Source organism: Acanthochromis polyacanthus, chromosome 2 (assembly GCF_021347895.1).
Source record: "Acanthochromis polyacanthus isolate Apoly-LR-REF ecotype Palm Island chromosome 2, KAUST_Apoly_ChrSc, whole genome shotgun sequence".
NCBI lineage: Eukaryota > Metazoa > Chordata > Actinopteri > Pomacentridae > Acanthochromis > Acanthochromis polyacanthus.
The window spans coordinates 47,543,550-47,564,752 of NC_067114.1; the positions used below are offsets into that span (position 1 = coordinate 47,543,550).

The 21,203-nt window shown below is 41.4% G+C and overlaps 1 protein-coding gene across 1 annotated transcript; it reads right to left on the reverse strand.

The window, feature by feature from the left end:
• Positions 1-1,656: 1,656 nt before the first annotated feature.
• On the reverse strand, positions 1,657-19,915 carry katnb1 (katanin p80 (WD repeat containing) subunit B 1). The gene is made up of 20 exons (XM_051938807.1): positions 19,774-19,915; positions 17,609-17,770; positions 16,326-16,456; positions 14,840-14,957; positions 14,663-14,763; positions 14,520-14,561; positions 12,647-12,730; positions 11,210-11,325; positions 10,170-10,241; positions 9,902-10,052; positions 9,266-9,450; positions 8,868-9,016; positions 6,938-6,988; positions 6,765-6,829; positions 6,325-6,534; positions 6,108-6,257; positions 5,680-5,756; positions 5,470-5,544; positions 3,785-3,901; positions 1,657-2,799 (listed from the first exon to the last, which is right to left on the reverse strand). Exons 2-20 carry the CDS (start codon positions 17,646-17,648, stop codon positions 2,658-2,660), a joined length of 2,076 nt encoding a protein of 691 aa, XP_051794767.1. The 5' UTR covers positions 17,649-17,770; positions 19,774-19,915; the 3' UTR covers positions 1,657-2,657.
• Between the last annotated feature and the right edge of the window lie 1,288 nt (positions 19,916-21,203).

Sequence of the window (21,203 nt, forward strand, 5' to 3'; positions counted from 1 at the left end):
AAACTCCCAGTGCAAACTCTATACTCCCAGTCCCGCTTGACTTCTCGCTCAGCTTTTGCCTCCAGCATAAGCCCCACACACAAAAAACGTCACAATGTCTGTAAACAAATAAAGGGTCTATTGTCCCCATCAGACGCCATGGTCTCTCCGACGGGCAGCTTCACTCTTCAGCCCAATGACACGGTGAAGTATAACGCTGTGCGGACGCGTTCATATGATTGGCTGAACAGTACACCCACCCCCACGTGGGGTGAGTTTTTGTGATTGGCTGAAAGGAGGGAGACATCTGATTGGCTACATAAACTTCCGTGTTGAAAAAAATGCATTTGTGGATCGAGCTGACGGCAGAGCAGTCTCAAAAGAGATTCACACACAAAAGCAGTTTGTGAATGCAGAAACACATTTGTGAACTTTCTTAATTTATTTGTGGATTGCAGTTTAATTTGTGAACCCCAGTTCACATGTGTGAATTCTTCTGTGTGCATTTGTGGATTGCAGTTTACATTTGTGAATTCTTCTGTGTGCATTTGTGAATTATGAGACTGTTCTAACTCCATACAGCAACCACCATCTGGTGAAACCACACGGAATGACCCTCCCGCTTGCTCCCGTTCCAAGATGGCAGCGCACTGACACAAGGCTCATTGGCCGGTGAGGCATCTCGTTTCTATTTATATCTATGGCTGCTTCGGCTTTTAAAGGTCAGAGGCCCTGGGGGCGGAGCCAGAGGCAGAGGAAGCGAAATCCGCCCAGCAACAAGGATTCCCCTGTTTCACAGAGGAGGGGGCAGAGAGCTGAAATCATCAAGAATCTGTTAAAAATATAGTCTTAAATGCGCAAAACGCGATCTGTCTATTCCTTCACCATAATCCATTTAAGTAGACGTGACCACATGTTCCTAAATGTGCAGGTTAATACATATGGGCATCTTATGTGAATTATTATACATGTTTGTTCTGGATAAACTAAAAATATGTCACAGTGAAAATATGATAACATGTCATACATCTGGTCACGAATAAACAAGAATTCATCCTTTCAACCTAAATAGGAAGAGGGAAAATTCAGAGATTATTAATGGAATTCATTCCAAATCATTGTATCCTTTGGAAGAAATTGAATTAACATCATATTTTAATATCTGCACTTCAGTAATAGATAGAACCGTCAGATTTGGATATGCTTCCGTCAACAGATTTTCAGTAACTTTGGTAAACCTGTAAGAACAAAATAAATCTCAGAAATATGAATTTTGAAGAGGTTCTGGCTCCTTAAAGAAAGTCTCTCTGTGTTCATGTGCTCCAGCAGGTCATAAAAGTTTTTATGGCTCCCAGAGACAGGCAGAGATGTCTCCAGTGAGCATTCCAGGGGGGAGGAAGGGTTTGGTTAGAGCAGAGATAAGGTGTCTTTACAACAAAGCATTTAAGCATAAAGTGATAGTTATTGTCGCTCAAAAAGGGTTCTTCCAGGTGTATAATGTTCAGCAGGGACTCCATCTCTCTGTGAATGAAAACACACAGAAATACAAATGTCCCAATCTTCCTGTAGGGAGACAGGTCAGTGCTGGAGACAGAGCTAACGGTATGTCATAAAAACATCAAAATGTCATAGTATGTCGTAGTATATTCTGAAATACTGCTTTAAACAGACTCCAGGTGAATTCCATCATTGAGTTCTTTATTTAAATAAACAGTAACTGTACATTTACAGTGAATAAGAGTGGAAAGTAGAAAAGTGAAAACTTGTGCACATCAGAAAGTGTTTCTGAGTTTTTCTGGTTTCCTCCTCAGAGACGACCAGAGTTCATCGTTAACCAGAGACACCCTGAACATCATGAACATCCCAGATCCTCCAGAGGTTCTACAGCGTCCATAGATAGATCTGTAGGTACTGACTGGTCTCTACCATCAGCAGCTTAGCTTAGCTTAGCTTAGCATCCAGACAGAAACAGCCTTTGTCCAACAGGAACTAAATCCTCCTAGGAGCTGCTTTAAACTACTGAGTGTGATGGAGTTTTAATTCCACAGAAACTACAGGCCAAGCTGTTGGACTAAAACTGAAGCGTTTCCAGTTGGGCTGTTTGCTCAGTAAACGTTGACTAATGTGGATGTTTTCCTCAGATGTCCTGTTTCATCCAAAGATCTTCAGTTTAGGAAAGAAACCAGAAAATACTCACATTGAAGGAGCTAAAATAAAAGAATTTAGACAGTTCTTTTTATCAGATTATTACTTAAACTGATTAAAGTCATTGATTAATCATTGCAGCTTTCAGTCTGAAGGTGGACTTTATGGACTTTGTGGACTTCTGGACATCGAAGCTCCTGGTTTGTCTTCAGTGTTTAGATGTTGTCTGACTTCAGTCGTATTTCAGAGCTCCTGTTGTGTCTTTTGGTTCCGTTGATTGTCTGACGGCAGGTCATTGTGTTTTAGGATCAACAGGAAACAATCTAGAACTTTCAGGTGTTTCTGACTCGACATCTCAGCAGGATTCTGGTTCTTCTGGTGCCAGCAGGTTGTTCAGGTGGAGATCACACTCCTCCTCTGATTCTGAGGGAGATGAAGGACTTCCTGGCAGCAGATCAACATCTTTCTCAATGTTTCTTCTTCTGTGAGCAGAAGCCTCGAGGTTCTTCAGAGCAGGAACCCGTCTGAAGACCTCAGAGCGAATCGTCGAGTGGCGCCATCAGCAGCTGCAGCTCTCTGAAGGTGCTGCCGTGGCGACCGACCTGGGCCGCCTTGTTCTTCACAATGTTGCTGAGGTTCTTCAGCTGCTTGCAGCACAATCTGCACTTCTGGTGTCTGAAAGGAGACGAGGAACATCAGCAGTAGACCAGAACATCTCAGACATGAAGAGCTGAACAGAACCTGTGAACGGACGGTGGGTCCAGGTGTTGGACGGATGCCAGAACCGTAAGAACCTGATCAGTGGTGCCGTACACCAGCTTTCAGTCTTCTCCGTCCAGATGTGTCCACTGGTGTCCTCCAGATGTTGGTGGACGTTGAGTTCTGACCTGATCAGTTGGTGGTGGACGTGAACACAGATGTTTGTTGGGTTCTTCAGAACCTTCTGGAACATCAGGAACATCAGTGTCCCTCATGGTTCTCGGTCTTTGTGTGGTTCTGACAAAGATCCAGTTTGTTCCTGAGAGCCTGGATCACAGGAAGCTGGATCATCTGGGACACGGAGGAGGAATCAGACAGGAAGCACAGATGAATATTTCCTGTCTGATTCACTGGAGGTCATCAGAACCGACACCATCGGGTCAGAGAAAGAACTAAACCGTCAGAGAAGCTCCTAGAAGGTGATGTTCCCCAAACTGGATCTTTGTCAGATCCACACAAACCAGAACCATGAGGGACACTGATGTTCCTGATGTTCCAGAATGTTCCAAAGAACCCAACAAGCATCTGTGTTCACGTCCACCACCAACAGATTGGGTCAGAACTCAGCATCCACCAACATCGGGAGGACACCAGTGGACACATCTGGACAGAGAGGAGTGAAGGAAGCGACACCAGTTATCAGGTTCTTATGGTTCAGTTCTGAGATCCTCCACTCAGGTGAATATGAGCTTCAGCACCTGGAACGGATCAGAACCGAAACATCAACTAACTAAACAAGGTTTTAGTCCTGAGATCCTCCACAGACCTGGGATGTCTTCACCGAAGATCTACAAGAACCGGTTCTACATGAAAAGACTTCTGATGTGATGCTACTAGTCTAAACTGGTTCTACCTGCTGGTTCTGGTTCTACCCGCTGGTTCTGGTTCTGGTTCTACTCACCGCTCCTCTCTGCTGATGTCCACTCCTACAGACGGCGTGGCCTTCAGCGTGTCTGAGATCAGGACCCAGAAATGTTTCATGATGAGCTTCACAGATGTGCAGCCGGTCTGCATGTAGCTATGGAAACAGAGAGCAGGAAGCTGATTGGATGCATGTAGCTATGGAAACAGAGAGCAGGAAGCTGATTGGATGCTTCAACATCTCTACAGGAACCAGAGCAGCTCCACAGCAGGAACTGAGAGGATCTAAAGTCTGTTATTTGATCCTTTATTTCTGATAACAGACTCCATGGAGGAACCAGAGGACCTGTTTCTGCTCAGATCTTCTGTTTTATTTGTACATCGTTCTGATAACTACTAAAGTTATTGTACTGGTAACTAATTCTTCACCCCCTGGTGAGCCCAAACATGGATCCCCTGCAGTTTGCGTAACCTGGCATTGGGACGATGACGCCGTCCTCTACCTGCTGCAGAGATCACTGTCTCACCTGGAGGACACTAGAAACACCGTGAGGATCATGTTCTTTGACTTCTCCAGTGCCTTCAATACAATCCAACCCTCACTGCTGAGGGTGAAGATGGAGAGGATGGGGGTCAGAGACCATCTGGCTGCATGGACCATGGACTACCTCACAGACAGACAGCAGTATGTGAGGCTACAGGACTGTCTGATGTGGAGGTCGAGGAGCCCCCCAGGGTACCGTACTCTCACCTTTCCTCTTCACCCTCTATACATCAGACTTCTGCTACTCCACAGATAGTCGTCATCTCCAGAGGTTCTCTGATGACACTGCCATCATAGGATGTCAGAGGGGAACGACTGTGAGTACAGGAAGGTCATCATGGACTTTGTCTGCTGGTGTGAGCAGAACCACCTCCAAATGAATGCCAGCAAGACAAAGGAGATGGTGATGGATTACCACAGGAAACTCTCCACCGCTGAACATCCAGGGACTTGGCATTGAGAGAGTGAGGACCTACAAGTACCTGCTGTTCACCTAAACAACAAACTGGAGTGGACAGATCACACTGACTCTCTGTATAAGAAGGATCCGTGTCGTTTATACCTGCTGAGGAGACTCATCATTTGGTGTGAGCAGACCACTGAGGACCTTCTATGACACTGTGGGGACATCCATGGTCTTCTATGCAGTGGTGTGCTGGGGAGGGGGGGTGCTCTGAGAGTGATAAAAACAGACTAAACAGACTGATAAAAAGATCAGCTCAGTCTGTGGCTGATCCTGGACTCCATGGAGGTGGTGGAGTGTTCTATCATGAAAACTCCTCCCACCCTCTGCATCAGACTGAACTCCTTAAAAAGCTCCTTCAGCAACAGACTGGTCCACCCTAAGTGTAAGGAATGTTTCTGCAGGTCATTCATGCCAACATCAGTCAGACTTTATAACTCCTCCGTATAAACCGGTCTACCTCTGTCACTGCTGCACTTTTCTCCCTCACTTATGTGCAATAACTGTTATTTTTCAACCTCATGTAAACAGTCTTCTTTAAAACAAATCTTCTCTGTATATAATGTTCTCTGTGTTTTTGCACTGTGTGTTTCTATTCATTCTGTACTTAAACTACTTTCTCTCATTTGGAGCTGCTGTAACGGTGAACTTTCCCCACTGTGGGATCCTTATCAAATAAAGTTATTGTATTGATAACTGCAGTAATAACTAAACTCACCTCTCATATTTACTCTGCAGCAGTTTGTCGATCTGAGGAAGGACGGTGGTACACAGATCCAACTTCCATAGAGAGCTGAAACAGTAGAAACACAGTAGAGATGGCAGAGTATAGATTATGTGTGTGTTTTAGAGCGTTTCAGTGTGTTACAGTGTGTTATATTGTGTTACAGTGTGTTATATTGTGTGTGTTTCGTTGTGTTTTCCTCACGGCTGCAGGTTGATGATGTTCAGGATGTCCACCACTATGGACAGGTCGTTGATGGAGACAGCAGTATCCAGAGCGCTCTGCAGAGAAACAGCTCATCTATAAACACTGATTCACCCATTAATCAGCAGAATCAATCAGATGATTGATTACTGATCAGCTCCAAGAATTCATCAACATTTAAGTCACAGTTGTGTCGGTTCTCTGCAGCTTTATGGAGGAATAAATAAAGTAACACTCTCCATATTGTAGACATCCTTTCTGCCTCCAGCTCAGAGATCCACTGTTTATGTATCTGTGTTCTTTGCTACTTTGTAAAGTGTCCTGAAAAGGGCTCCATATTATTATTATTATTGGATCAGGAGTGTCTACGGTGAGCAGCTGATGCAGATGTGCTGATCCAGATGTGCTGCAGGTGAGCTGAGCCTCACCTTGATGTCCTCTCGGACCCACACGGCTCGGACCGTCTCCAGGTTCTTGTGTCGGCTGCTCAGCATCACACACATGGTGTCATGGCCCTTCTTGATCTGGGTCACGGCCTCGTCGTCGCTCAGAGCTCCTGGTCTGTGATTGGCTGGAGACTGAAACCAGACAGGAAGTTAAACAGGACCGACAGGAAGTTAAACAGAACCTCAGAGCTCCACTCACAGGCAGGAAGTCGGACACGTTGAGCCCGATGGGTTCGTTCCTGGTGCTCAGGATGATCTTGGGTTGTGGTTTCTGTTTGGCCGTGATGACCGGAGGCTGAGGGGGGTTCTGGCTGGAGGACGGGGGTCCGACTACCGAAGGACGCTTCACGTTAGAGACCACGGTGGGTTCCACCCTCTGGACCGGAGTGGAGGTGACCGGCTGAGCCGCCTGCAGCAGAAGAACAGGAAGAACTGGAGAAAGCTCAGAGCAGATGTTCTGGTTCTAGTTCACCACAGGAAGACTTTAAAGTCAAACACATCGTTAATAAAAGTCAAAGAGGCACAAAATGACCACAAAGAGACAAACTATCTGTGTGTCCTTATTTTCTCTGCTTTATAAATAAAAACAAAGACTATAAAATCAGAAGCTTCTCTACTGAAGCTGATGCATTCACTGACCTGCAGTTTGTCAGGAAAAGGAGACACCAGGTCCTTCAGCTGATGGCCGATGGCCAGAACAGTCTCTGAGGACGAAACACAATAAAACCAAGCAGACACGACGGTTTAACAGAGAACACGGTGGATATTTATTTACATTTCTGGTTAAATGGTGTGTCTACTGTGGGACTCACCGTCCTCTGGAGGAGCAGGGAACGGTTCGGACATCCTGGGAGGAGTACGAGCTGGAAGAGACCAGAACGGAGTCGGTACCGAGCAGATCAACCTCTCATTAACAGAACAAACAACACAGAACTGGGCCTGAAACACCCAAATAACAGGAAGCTTCTGGTCTGTCTTCATGTCCCTCTAGGACAAAAGAACATGAAGTAAAAATTAAATATTTTACAAATCTTTGCAGTAAAACACCTGTACAGAGTTGAAGCATCACACAGGTGAGTAGAACTCTGTCAGGTCCAACTGAATGCTTTCATTAGTCAGCATTTAGCAGGTCTGTCAGAGTGCAGGTAGAAAAACTCACCTGGTTTCAGGTAAATGTGACGTCAGAGCAGCTTATTTAAACTAATGTTTGTCTCTGAGCTGCTGCAGGAACTGACGGAGACTAGTGAGGCGTTCAGGGAACATCTGGAACCTACAGTTTCTACTGATGACTGTGAGGTGTTCAGGGAACATCAGTATATTTAAGCTGTCCCCAACTAATTCTCATTAAGAAACAATCTTTATTTCTGAAAAAATACACAAGGTAAATTTTCTTGAACACACAAATTCATTATTTTTAAAATCAAAAATTATGAAAGCTTATGAAATTGAAGAATTTCAAACTGCACAATTTTTTTTCAAGGTTGTTGCTAGAGGTACGGACCCGTACCCGTAGCCTGTGGACTACGGATACGGCACTTTCCATTTGCCAATCAGATACGCGGGATCTGGTCACATGACTCCCGGTAGACGCTAGCGGTACGGACCCGTAGCATCGGTACTACAGGTAGGGACCCTAAACCTGACCCTAACACTAACCCTAACCTTAACCTTTGCTTACCTTTCAACAGTTTGCAGTGGTTAGCAGCTTCTTGACTCGCGAGACTCGCGTACGGGTCCGTATCTGTCTGGCAAATGGCTACGGATACGGGTCCGTATCTGTAGACACTACCTTTTTTCAAAGTGAGGAAAAAATTGTTACCACGCCAAATGTAGAGTAAATTTCAGGAATGTGTTGGTGGTTCTGCACTAAGAGAAGAATTAAATTTTAGGATACCAAAATATGGAACAACAGGAAAGGTTTTAGTCCTACAGTAAACGGGGTATGGCTCTGGAATAATCTTGAGGTGGAACTGAAACTCCAAGCATCAACCACTTCAAATAGAACTAGACGAGCCCTCAGTAGAGGGCAGAACCACGCCCTCTACTGGTGAAAACCCTGTCCTCCCTATACAACTGATGCGATATGTATCAATTTTGATCATCCTACGTATCTCCCTCCCTACTTGATCTGCTGACCTGTAACTCCACAACTGAGCAGGGGACCTTAGACTGATCTTCAGTGCCAAGTTTGATTATCCTGACTTCAGCACCTGCAGATATATCGGACCGGACATAGTCACATACATACATACATACATACTTACCCAGCCAGATACCACACCGAACGCAATAACCCCGCCGATGTACCCGTCGGCCGTGGTTAAATACAATCTTTGGGAGGCATTGTGAAGACGAACATTATGACCACTAGGGGTGACAGTGGTACTGACTTTAAATTAACTGATGTATAGTGATGATGTGATTTGTCCTTTTGCCGAAGCAAAACTGTTGGTGGTGAATTTGTTTTTTCATTGCATATTTTATGGCATTGACTGTAATGGGTGAATGAATTTAGGGGTGGGATTAAATAGGATTTAACTTCTTCCCACTCCCTTTGGAACATGTTGAAGTTCTTTTTGTCTGATTTCCTCTTATTCTCCTTGTATGAGAAGCATGGTGGACTATTTTTGTTGTTTTGTGAATCATTTTTGATTGTTATTAATGACATGTTCGAAATAAATAAATAAATGAAATGGGTGGGGGGTAAACATATAAAAGGTGTGATGGCAGCGCTCCACCTACAGATGGCGTTCTTTGGCTGGAAGATCTCCCTGTAGTCCTCTGCGTTGTGGATCTCTGCTGACGACAGCTTCTCGTCTGCTTCCTCCTCGCTGGGGCTCCGCCTCTCTCCTTCGGGGCTCCGCCTATCAGCATCTGCGCGCTGCTTCAATCTGATGACATCACAGCGCGACTCAGTGACATCACAACATGTGGTCGAGAAAGTCAGTTTTCTGGTAGAAGTTTTCACCCCAGATCTATCTGATGAACGTTAACTCCATCATCTGTTTTAGCTCCAGGTGAGGTTCTGCTGTCAGAGCGCGACAGGTGAACTCTCCTTCCTTCCTGCTACAGGTGAGCTCTCCTTCCTTCCTGCTACAGGTGAGCTCTCCTTCCTTCCTGCTACAGGTGAACTCTCCTACCTGCTACAGGTGGTCGTCGGTCTCTCGTAGCTCCTTCGTATCGTGGCTCCTTTGGGATCCTTGGGCTCTGTGAGCGGCTGGTTGTGCTGGATGATTCCCTGGATCACGGAGCCGCCGCTCTTCTTCACCCGCTTCAGGTCGACCACGTAGGACGACACAATAGACAGGTGGTGGGACGCCGCGATCTGACGGAGACCAGACAGAAATCAGCAGGTCTGAGGCATCCAGGTGGAACCGTAGCCTGGTAGCTGGATCATTAGACTGTCATGAAACTATCAGGGTTTCTGGGAAACGTTTAGGGAACATCTAGAAAATGTAGCTTCAACTGATGCCTGTGAGACATTTAGGGACCACCAGATGCTGCGGTTTCCAGATGTTCCATAATCACCTCACAGTCATCAGTAGATGACATCTGGAAACTGTAGCTTCTACTGAGGACTGTCAGCCTTGAGGGATCACCAGATGCTGCAGAGGCCATGTGATGCATCATCACATCTACTGATGACTGTGGGGCGTTTAGGGAACATCTGGAAACTGCTGCATCTGAAAATGTTGGGCATGAACATTCCATTTATAAAACCTGCGTAGTATCTACAGCTGCAGTGCTGCTAGTGTCCTGCAGGCGGCGCTACACACCAGCTGCTGGTTGCAGATGGCCAGGTCGGACACCTTCCCCCAACCCACCGACACCATGTCGAAGCAGCGGTCTGGTTCCCAACCAAACACACGGAGACAATCTGTAGCTCCACTGTAGAGACAGCAGCCGTCCGGACTGAACAACATGCACCTGAAAGCACAGGGAGAGATCATCAGAGGTCACCAAAGGTCATCAGAGGTCACGACAGGTCATCAGAGGTCACCACAGGTCATCAGAGGTCACCACAGGTCATATGATGAAACTCACCTGACTGGAGTCGTGTTTCCCTCCAACGAGCCGATCATCGTAAATTTCTCCAGATCCCACAACTTGATGGTTCTGCAGGAAACATCAAGACAACGTAACAGTTACACAACAAACACACAAACAAACACTTCAGCAGGATGCTAAAATATATCAACCAGCCCCATAAAATACTCCAAACACGAACCAAAGTACCTCAAAACTCAGTGACAACCCCAAAGAGGCACAAAACAACCACAAAGAGACACAAAACAACCACAAAGAGACACAAAACAACCACAAAGAGACACAAAACAACAAATAGACACAAAACAACCCCAAAGAGGCACAAAACAACCACAAAGAGACACAAAACAACAACAAAGAGACACAAAACAACCACAAAGAGACACAAAACAACCACAAAGAGACACAAAACAACCACAAAGAGGCACAAAACAACCACAAAGAGACACAAAACAACCCCAAAGAAACACAAAACAACCCCAAAGAGACACAAAACAACCACAAAGAGACACAAAACAACCACAAAGAGACACAAAACAACCACAAAGAGACACAAAACAACAACAAAGAGACACAAAACAACCACAAAGAGACACAAAACAACAACAAAGAGACACAAAACAACCACAAAGAGACACAAAACAACAAAGAGACACAAAACAACCACAAACAGACACAAAACAACCACAAAGAGACACAAAACAACCACAAACCGACACAAAACTCTGTTGAGCGTCTCCCATTTCCACCAAACTTTCCAGTCTTATTTCTGTCTGTTAATTTTACTGAAAGTTTTCTTCACACATTCACAGCCTGATTCACAGAACACGCTTTTCCTTCTTTCAGGAAATCGTGAAGAACAGTTTTTCCTTTCTGGTTGTTGACAGACTTTTATGTTGTATGGAGTGATAAAACTTTGACTCTAACGTGCAGATAAAACCAAACCAGAAGTGTGAATGTGACTGATCCAACGTTCTGGGTTCTTCTCTGGACATTAGCGTCCTTCAGTGGATATTTAAATGTGACAGAGAGCGCACCTGTCGGAGCTGCCGGACGCCAGCAGGTACTCGTTGGGGTGGAACTGGACGGTGTTGACGGCTGCAGCGTGAGATCTGAACTCTTTGATGACTTTCCCCTGAGCCAAGTCCCACAGCTGAGACAGAAGAGACACATTACAGACACAGAGGACAGCAGGACGAGAATGAAACATGGGCGTTAGAGGACGAGTCTTCCTCGGGCTGAATCCTGTCTCCAGATGATCCTGGTTTCTCCTTCCATCGTCTCTACTAGTTCTGACCACCTACCAACATGCTGATCTGAGCCTTAAAGTTCACCCACAATGACCTTTGTAAACTTTCCTCCAGCCCCATATAATAATACTTCCACCTCCATGCTTCACTGTGGTAGTCAGACTCACATCCAGGGAACCACGGATTGTTTCCAGGACTCTAAACTGTTCACATTAGGATACATCCCATAATACTTAAGATCACAGCTGGTCCTAAAATTAAACTGACTGGATGTTTTTTTTTAATTTTCTAAATATTTTAGGACAGTTTTTGAGTTATTGTGAGCACTTCTTTACTTTATTATTTTTTAACCAGTTCAGGAAACATTTTGAATAATTCTGAACATGTTTTTGTCGTTTTAGTCAAATTTTGAGTCATTTTGGAGACATTTTGAACGGGTTTTTAGTATTTGGGGCAAATCTGTTCTCATGTTGGGAAGCTTCTGAGGCGACGTGCAGAAGTTGGAGGTGTTTTGGTAAATTCCTGGCTCAGTTTGGACATTTTTCAGGTGACTGTGGACACTTTTAGAAGTCATTCAGGAAAAGCTTTTGTCATTTCAGACAAACTGAGTCTTGTTGGACCATTTTCAAATGATTTTAAAGAGCCACTTTTTAAAGGTTCCTCTGGTGAACTATCAGAAACAGAAACACATCCAGGTTTCTAGAACTCTTCAGAGGCTGTAGAAAGTTTTTCTCTCTCTCTGGAAATGTTCCATGTTTGTTGTTTTTAACACTGAAGCATGGCTCATTTCATTTCATTTGTTTTATTAGATGAATTTCCTAAATGCCACTCTTTACGGAGACGTTTGGAGGCTCTGGATGTTTTATTTATTATAACTCAGAAACTAATACTGGAAACAGCTCTGACTGTTTTCTAAATAACTTCTGTGATAAATTCATAATATTCCACTGCTGTAATCGGCTGGTTTTATGGGTTCTCCTGCTTCCATCGGCTTGGACTTTTAAAGGCTTTAATGGAGATGAGAGCCTCTTTTTAAAAAAGCACTTTATTATGAAGGAATTATCTGAAAAACAAACTAATCCTTTAAAAACTGAGCTTCACAAACAGCAGACATCTGGCTGATAACATTTAATATCAGAGGCATTCATCGTTTCATCCTGGCCTCTACAGACACGTGTATTGATCCGTATCAGCAGCAGATCAATAGTTCTGATCGGTTCCTACCTTCACAGAGCAGTCGTCGCTGGCTGAGGCCAACCACTTCCCATCAGGACTGAAGGCCAAACTCCTGACGGCCTCAGAGTGACCCTGGAACAGCAGAAGAGAACGTTTTCTGAAGTCAAAGGGACAGTCAGACGTCAGAAAAACTAAAGCTAACGACTGTGAAGGAGCTTTTCTACTTCCTGCTTCAAACTCGTCACACAAACAGCTTTAACGCATTATCTGACTCCACTAAATCAGCCCAACATTGTGGGTCCTTTTCTGCCATTTTTTTAAGCATTTAAACAACCTTTTGTGTTATTTTAGCATTGTTTTGTGTCTCTGTCATTTTAGTGTTAAATTTGGCTTCATTTTTTTGTCATTTTTCTGTTATTTAAGCATCCTTTTGTTATTTTTGTTTCTTTTTTGAAGCACTGTTTTGTGTCTTCTGTTGTTTTTATGTTACATTTTGTGTCATTTTTTCATTTTTTTTAGTCATTCAGCCATCTTTTTTTCTTTTCCTGTCTTTTTGTGTCATTTTCTTGTTATTGTAGCATCCTTTTGTGGGATTTTTGTGTGTTTTTATACAATTTTTAGTTATTCTAGCATCATTTTGTATCTTCTGTCATTTTTGTCTTAAATAAGGCATCCTTTTGTGTCTTTTGTTGTCATATTTGTGTCATTTTCTGGTTATTTAAGCATCCTCTTGTGGGATTTTTGTGTCATTTTTGCATCCTTTTGTGTCTTTTTTTAGTTATTTCAGCAATGTTTTGTGTCTGCTATTTTAATGTTAAATTTGGCTTTATTTTTGTCATTTCTGTGCCTTTTTTTAGTTATTTTACCAGTGTTTTCTGTCTTTTTTGTCATCTTTATCGTTGTCTAAGAATCCTTTTGTGTCTTTTTGTTTCGTTTTTTAAAATTTTCTAAGGATCTTTTCTGTCATTGTTGTGTTATTTAAGCATTGTTTTACTTTTTTGTTATTTTGGTGTTATTTTGTGTTAATCTGGCATCTTTCCTCGTCATTTTTGTGTCTTTTTGTGTGAACAGGTTGTTTTAATGGAGAACATAAACATTTGTGACGGTAAAAAGCTGCTGCTGTCAGACTGGTAGAAAACTGTTGAACGTGTTGATGGGTTTATTTTAATGATCAAAGCAGCTCATTACTGATTACAGATTTAAATGTTCCAGTCCAGCAGTCAGTGTTTAGATGCTGGAGCAGAACCTGGACAGACGTTCATCCATCACATTTAGATTCATATTTAACTCGTTTCCTTTCACTCAAATATGATTGATCATTATTTTAGAGAATTAATTAACTTTATCTGTTATGTTTCTATTAAACCTTTTAGCACAATATTCAAGTATTTTTTCTAATTTATCATCAGTTTAGTGAAATATTCCAACTTGTTTTTTATCGATACATCACTACTAAACCTGAAGTCTATAAATCTGTTTGAAGGCCAGAAGCTGAATATCCATCATACTTAGTTGAATATTTAAATCTTCTTGCATTTACCTCGTTTAGAAGACTTTCAGCTTTGTTTACTTGTTACTATGAAAGTCGTTTTGGAATCACTTTTATTGTCCTAAATAATCCATAAACTAACGTATTCTGAGCGTTTATCTGCTGCTTCCAGCTGACTGAGTCTGAACATGACTTTTCTGTTTTAATGTTAAACAGTTTTCATGCCTCAGTGCAGTTTTGTTTTAACCAAGAATCAGAGTTTGTATTTATTTTTAAACAGGTGAAGAGAAAGGCTGAGACATTCTGACGCTGGTGAACGTTTTTCACTCAGACTGCCGCTATTAGTTTGGACTGAATGGACTCTGAAGCAGACTAGAATCCTCCTCATCGTGTCTTCATGCAAACATCTAAAACCATCCACAGAGTTCTTACAGAGAAACTGAAGATGTATCCTTTCCTCCGAACGTCCCACAGCTGACGGCAGGAACAGAAACAAACAGGAAAAACAAAGAGAAAGTCAATAAATGCAGATTTCTTTCATCACTAAACACAGTCCTCCTGGAACCCACGGCTACCTTGATGTTCATGTCCATGGAGCTGGAGGCGATGTATTCTCCAAACGGGTGGCAGCTCAGACTGGTGATGCTGCTTCTGTGTCCCGTCAGAGTCCTGAGAACTGCAGACAGAAGCACACTGAAGGACTGATTAATTAAAACACCTCGTTAACGAACACAACGGCTAACGGGTCTTACTCTTGGCCGCCTCCAGGTCCCAGACTCGGACCGAACCGGACTGAGATCCGGTGACGACCTGCTCGTCGGTCGAGTTGATCTCAACGCACTCCACCGGGTTCTTGTGACCCGTCAGACTCTGAGGACGAATCAGCAGCAAAGACGAGAATAAACAGAGAGAACCCGAAAGGTTCTTTACGAAAATCAGAGAGAACACTCCTTTAAAGATGCTTCTTCTAATATAAAAAAATAAAGTTTTAATGTTCATTATGATCATGTCTGTACAAATTCCATCATTATTTATTATGGAAACAATCACTTCTTAATAAAAAGGACTGAATATCACTAAAATATCATCTAAAAAAAGTCTGAATTTAACACCAACCACCTTCTAATGAGCTAAACAATAAACGAGCTGATCCACAAACAGTTTGGATTGGGTTCTTTTACTAAGCTGAGATAGTCAGGACAGATATTTCTTTTTTTGGTAATATGTCACATTTTACATGGAAAATAAGTTAAATAGCTTTCAGTAACCCGTTATAAAAACACCTCTCCAGAAGTGTTATTCTTCATTCTGATTCTCTGTGCTCACTTTAAGTCCGTTTTATGGTCACTTTGTGCATTTTTGTGGCCGTTTTCAGTCTGTTTGTGACCATTTTACGTGTTTTTTGTGGTCATGTTGGAGTCTCTCCTCATTTTGTGTGTTTGTATGATAATTATCTGTCTCTCAGTCATTTTGTGCCTTTTTGAGCCCTTTTTGGTCATGAAGTGTTTCTTTGTCAGTTTGTGTCTCTGTGGTCAGTTTTGGTCCTTATCGGTCTGTTTGTGGTCGTTTTGTCTCTTTTTATGACAATGCTGTCTCACTGACTCATTCTGTGTTTTTCTGTGGTCATTTTGTATCATTTTTTTGGTCATGTTCTGTGTGTTTGTCGTCATGTTGTGTCTTTTTGTGGTTGTTTTGTGTGACTTTGTGCTCATGTTGTTTCTTTTTGGTCATTTTCAGACCGTTTTGTGGATATTTCAGGTGCTTTTATGGTCATTTTGCGTCCCTTTGTGGCAGTTTTCAGTCTGTTTGTGGTAGTTTTAGGTTTTCTGTGATCATTTTGCTACTTTCTGTACTTATTTTGTGTTTTATGTGATAATTCTGTGTCTCATTGAGTCATTTTGATGTCATTTCCTCCTGAAGAAAAGACTGGTAGACTTTCTGACTTATTTAGTATAAAGCAGTCAACAGGTTTGCTACAATATCTTTAGAAATAGCTTTACATTTTACTCAGTTGTATTTAGAAGAATCTTTCTGTAAAATGCCGTGTGGTGTTTGGTTGATTTTAGGCCTGAAAACAGCAAAAATGTCCGCTATGATCCAAAGAGTCCTGCAGTTATATATTGACCCTGTTACTAAAGACACAGATGGTCGGTTGGTCGGTCGGTCGGTCGGTCGGTCGGTCGGTCGGTTGGTTGATTGACTGACTGATTGACTGATTGACGGCCCTGATCTTCTCACCATGATGCAGTTGGCCTTGCTGATGCTCCAGATGTTGACGCTGCAGTCTTCTCCTCCGGTGGCCAGCAGGCGGCCCGAGTGTTTGGCCAGAGCCAGGCAGGAAACCGTCTTGGAATGAGCCTCGAACTCGCCTGTACGGCAACACAGGAGGGACAAACTCAGGGTCACCTCAGCCTCTTTGTCCTTCCTTCCGCTGTCTGTGTTTTACTGCTTTCTGAGCTACGTGGAACGAAAACTACGACCTCTGAGCAGCAGCAGAAACACCGACGATCTAAAGTACTGCAGAGGACCTGGATCATAGAGACGCACCACCTCTGGTATTTGTTATGGATTATTGATTTTAATTACAGGGTTTCCCTCATTTAGACAAGTTTAGAGTCAATTTGAACACATTTGGAGTCAAGAAGTTTGGAGTCACTTCTGATAAAAATATGAGTCATTTTGGATGAGCGTCGACATGTTTTTAGTTTGTCACAACTTCAACAATTCTACGAAATCATGAAAACATTTTGAGGGTTTTAGACAAATTTTGAGTCTTTCTTGAACGGTCTGAAGACTTTTTGGTCGAGTTTTTGAGTTCCCCTCTTCCTGTTTAATCCTGTAGAGACCAGAGGAGGCGTCACTCAGACTACAGTCAAAGCAGAGAGCATTGTGGGAGTTTAGCAGCATCGGGCACCATGACAAAGACTAATGAGGAGGTTCATGACCTCTGATCAGAGTTTATGTTCTAAAGACATGATTCTAGTAGAGCTGAGATCTGCTGGTTGATGGAAACGAGACATTTCATCAGTTTTTATGCCACATTAAATGTTAAAATCTCATCACTGAGTGGTCAGGGATCAGTCAGAATCACATCTATTACTATAGAATGTCCATGAACCTTTTCTACTACCTGTCAAAGCCACTCTTATCAATAGATTCACTTTCATTTTTAGACTTCTGTGCTTACAAATGTGTAAATACTGTAGATTGAATTTTAATTTCACTTAGTACTCTGTTGATCTTAAAATTAGAAGAGTTGTACACACTAACCTCTTTGCTAATGCTAACTGCCTTTTGTTATTTATGTTGCTGTATGTACGCTGCTAAACATTTAAATTTCCCTCGGAATGAATAAAGTATCCGTCTATCTATCAAAATAACTGTCAGTATTTAGAATAACATCTGCTGCACTTCATTAATATTAACTATTGATTACTCATTGATGCCAACTATAAGTAAAAACTCTGATTAAATCTGCATCTCTGCAGTCTTCTGTGTTAGTGAACAATGTTTGGACTCACTGAGTCTCCATGAGATCTTGGTGGTGCTGGCAGCAGCCATACTGGTCCCACTGGTCCTACTGGTCCCACTGGTCCCTCTGTCTGAACAACGGACCAGCGCTGAGTTAATTCATGAGGACAGACATCAGTCTGTCATTCACTGTCGGCTCTGAGCTTCTTCACCTGAAACACAGAGCAGATAATCCGTTAGAAGAGTCAGAAAACACTGCAGAATGATCTTCCTACTGATCTGGAGCTCACACAACCACACGGAAACTAATCTGCTCTTTCTTCTTAGAAAAATTTCTCAGAAAAACTTCTCAGAAAAATCTTCAAAGAGCAGCAACGTCTAACTTACAACCCTCTGAGGCACAGAAACACTGATGTGAGATTTTACAGCTGATTTCATGAAAACCTTTCCTCAAACTTATCAGACAAACCGACAGAATCATGAACTCTGTTACGGTAAGTCTATGTGATGCTGTCCTTTTATTGTTAATCAGGTTTTTACTTCTTATTCTGGTGCTTATTTAACTTTGTCCTGTTATTTTCTGGGCCTTTGCTTTGCCTCTGAACACATTGTGTAAAATCTGCTTTTAAAGGATCTACATAGGTGGAGTTTTATTAAAGCTGCTGCTGCTTGGCTGTAAATCACAGGATGTTTGTTCATCTTTATAAAAACCATGATGGAACCTGACACCAGTTTATCAGCTATTGTTCACTGATCTGATTTACTGTCTAGTTTTCCTTCTTCAAATGTGCAGATGTATTAATACTGTAGCAGCTCACACTTTGTCCATTGTCCTTTAATTAATCCTAAACCGTCTGAGATTTTTTTGCTAAAACAACCAGCAGCTGATTGTCAGGAAATTATAGGTAATTTGTCCAAGAAACTATCATTAAAATACAGAACCTTTAAAATAAAGTGTTACCAATGCAGTGAAAACGGAGTACAAACACTACACAACAAGGAAAAGTGTGTATTGAAAATATTAATGAAGTAAACGACACAAGCACCCGATTTAAAACACAGCTGAAAAGAAAAACACAAATAATTATTCTCAGACAACATAACAAAATATAATACTTTCCTAGAACTGCAACAACTAGTAAACTAATCGATTAGCTGATCAACAGACAACGAAGCAAAAACTACTTCAGTATTTTGGTTTTACATCCCTAAACAACATTCATTTGTTTGTTTCTGGACTTCAGGGCTGCAACAAACTGTTATTTTCATTTTAGATTAATGTGTAGATTTATTTTTAGATTAATCGATCGCTTGTTTGGTTCTAAAATGTCAGAAAATTGCAAAAAATATGGATCAGAGTTTCCTCAAATGTCTTGTTTTGTCCAAAGATCTTCAGTCTACTGTCACAGAGGAAAGAAACCAGACAATATTCACATTAATTTAGACTAATTTATTAACTTCATGTACTTCGAATATCAGGACAACGTCGTCAGATTGAGATTCTGCTTCTCTGGATACTGAATATTAAATGACTGGAATCAGGCTGTGGTTTGTCGTCTCCTTAATTAATCGAATTTTTAAACCTTCAGACCTGTTAAGAGCACCGAGGAACCAGATGTTCTCAGATCCAGGATCTAAAGCAGATTTGATGGATTCTTCACAGCAGCTTCTCCTGATCTCTGGACAGTTTTAGGAACTTTAGAATGTGGATTTAAACAGAGCTCCACCCTGATTTCACCTTTTTACTGCCATTTCTGCTTTATTTTGTTGTGTTTCTACTCAGTTGTATTTTAGTCATTGTGTTTACTGTGTATGATAAGTTATTTTTGTGCTTATTATACAGTTGTAGTTGTTTAAAACGTGTTTTATGAATGGATCTGGCCTGACTTGTGATGATTTGATGCTAACTGCGGCTAACTGAGAGCTAAGTTCGTGTGTACTGATCTAATTAATTAACTCTTTGAGCAGCAGATTAACTCACGACTGAACTTAAAAGCCTCACATTAAACCACTGATGACCTGAGTCCGTTTACTGAGTCAAACTGCCGCTAACTGAGACGAACTAGTTCCCTGGACTACTAGCCGCAGGTGTTGAGCTAACTACCCAACTTAACGAGCACTAGCTACCGTTAGCTTATTAGCGCCGCCGGTTAGCAGCTAATTAGCCCCCGGTGCGGGCTCCGGTCCGCTCTCAGGCAGCTGTCCGTCGGTTTACCTCTGTGCGGCGGCTGCGGTGGGTCATGTGAACCGGAGCCCAGGTGACGGTTGAACCGTTAAACCGGTTGACTGGATAATAACGACCTGTTGACGGTCCGCTGCAGCTTAGCAACTGAAACACGTCACTGCCGCTTAGGTCACCCAGGTTGTCTGTTTTTACGCCAACTTTATTAACAAAAACAAACAGACACACACAACAAGAGAAAATGTATTGTTTTTGTTGGATTTAAAAGTCGTCTTTTTTAAAAAAAAAAAATCGGATTTCTTTAAAATCCTCATGACTTAAAGAATCCTATTTTATGTGGCTGAAGCACTTTATAAATTTTGGAAAGCTCACTAAAAAATGTGATTATGATTTTTATTATTGTTATTATTGTCGTTGTTATTTTTGTTATTATTATTATCATTGTTGTTATTATTACTGATATTATTATTACTATTTTTTATCATTATTATTGTTATTATTTTTGTTATATGCTAATCCTTCCAAATGAATCTAAATCTGTCTACTTTACATTCGTAAAAGGACAGCAGCTAAATTCATTCATATTCCTGCACATTTATTACATGTGAGGATGAAAATAAGAAAACTCTGCAAAGAAAGAAAAACTCTGAAAAAACAGTGATGGAAAAATCACAAATGTATATGATTATATAAACATTTAGAAATATTTATATAAGTAGAAGGGATTTTTTGCAAATAGCAGGACAGATTTGTTAATATTTATATAAATATTTGGAATTGATCACAAATATTTACAGATAAACAAGCCAAACAAGAAAATTATATAAAATAAACTATCTGGAAACATCAATAAATATTTAAAAATATTTATGAACATTTAATAAAGGTCTGGAATAACTGTAGATATCTGACTGAATGGCTGTAAATGTTTGTAAATAATTATCTAAATATGTTCATATTTGTGAGTGCTTGTGTTAAATATTAACCCTCCTGTTGTCCTCATTTACGGCACTAAAAAATATCGTTCCTTGCCCGAAAAAACAATCCAAAAATTCAGCACAACATTTGTCAAATTTATAAAACTTTGCAAAATCTTCAGGAAGAAAATTCTTTAAAAGAATCCTCAACAGTTCTTTTTAATCCCCAATTTGACAAGAAATAAAAATGTAAAAACATGTAAAAAATGTAAATATTTTCAAAAATAAATAAAAAAAATTCCAAAAAAATCCCCAAAATATCTAAAATGATTCCATATATGTCAAAAAAGTTCGAATATTTTTAAACAATATATATATATATATATATATATATATATATATATACACACACACATATAAATTTTTCCCCCACATTTTCAAACTTTAAACGGGTCCATTTGACCCAGGACGATAAGTGTGTTTACTCTGCAGTTCTGCTTCCATCCTTGCAGGGGACGATAACCAACATCAGCGTGTTTGTTTCCG

Coding starts and splice junctions, on each gene's coding strand:
- katnb1 (XM_051938807.1), bottom strand. CDS start 17,648: ATGGCTGCTGCCAGCACCACCAAGATCTCATGGAGACTCA. Junction 6,989..8,867: donor CCAGCCAAAGAACGCCATCT/GTAGGTGGAGCG, acceptor GGTCTCTTCCAG/CTCGTACTCCTCCCAGGATG. Junction 3,902..5,469: donor CTGCAGAGTAAATATGAGAG/GTGAGTTTAGTT, acceptor CTGTTTCCATAG/CTACATGCAGACCGGCTGCA.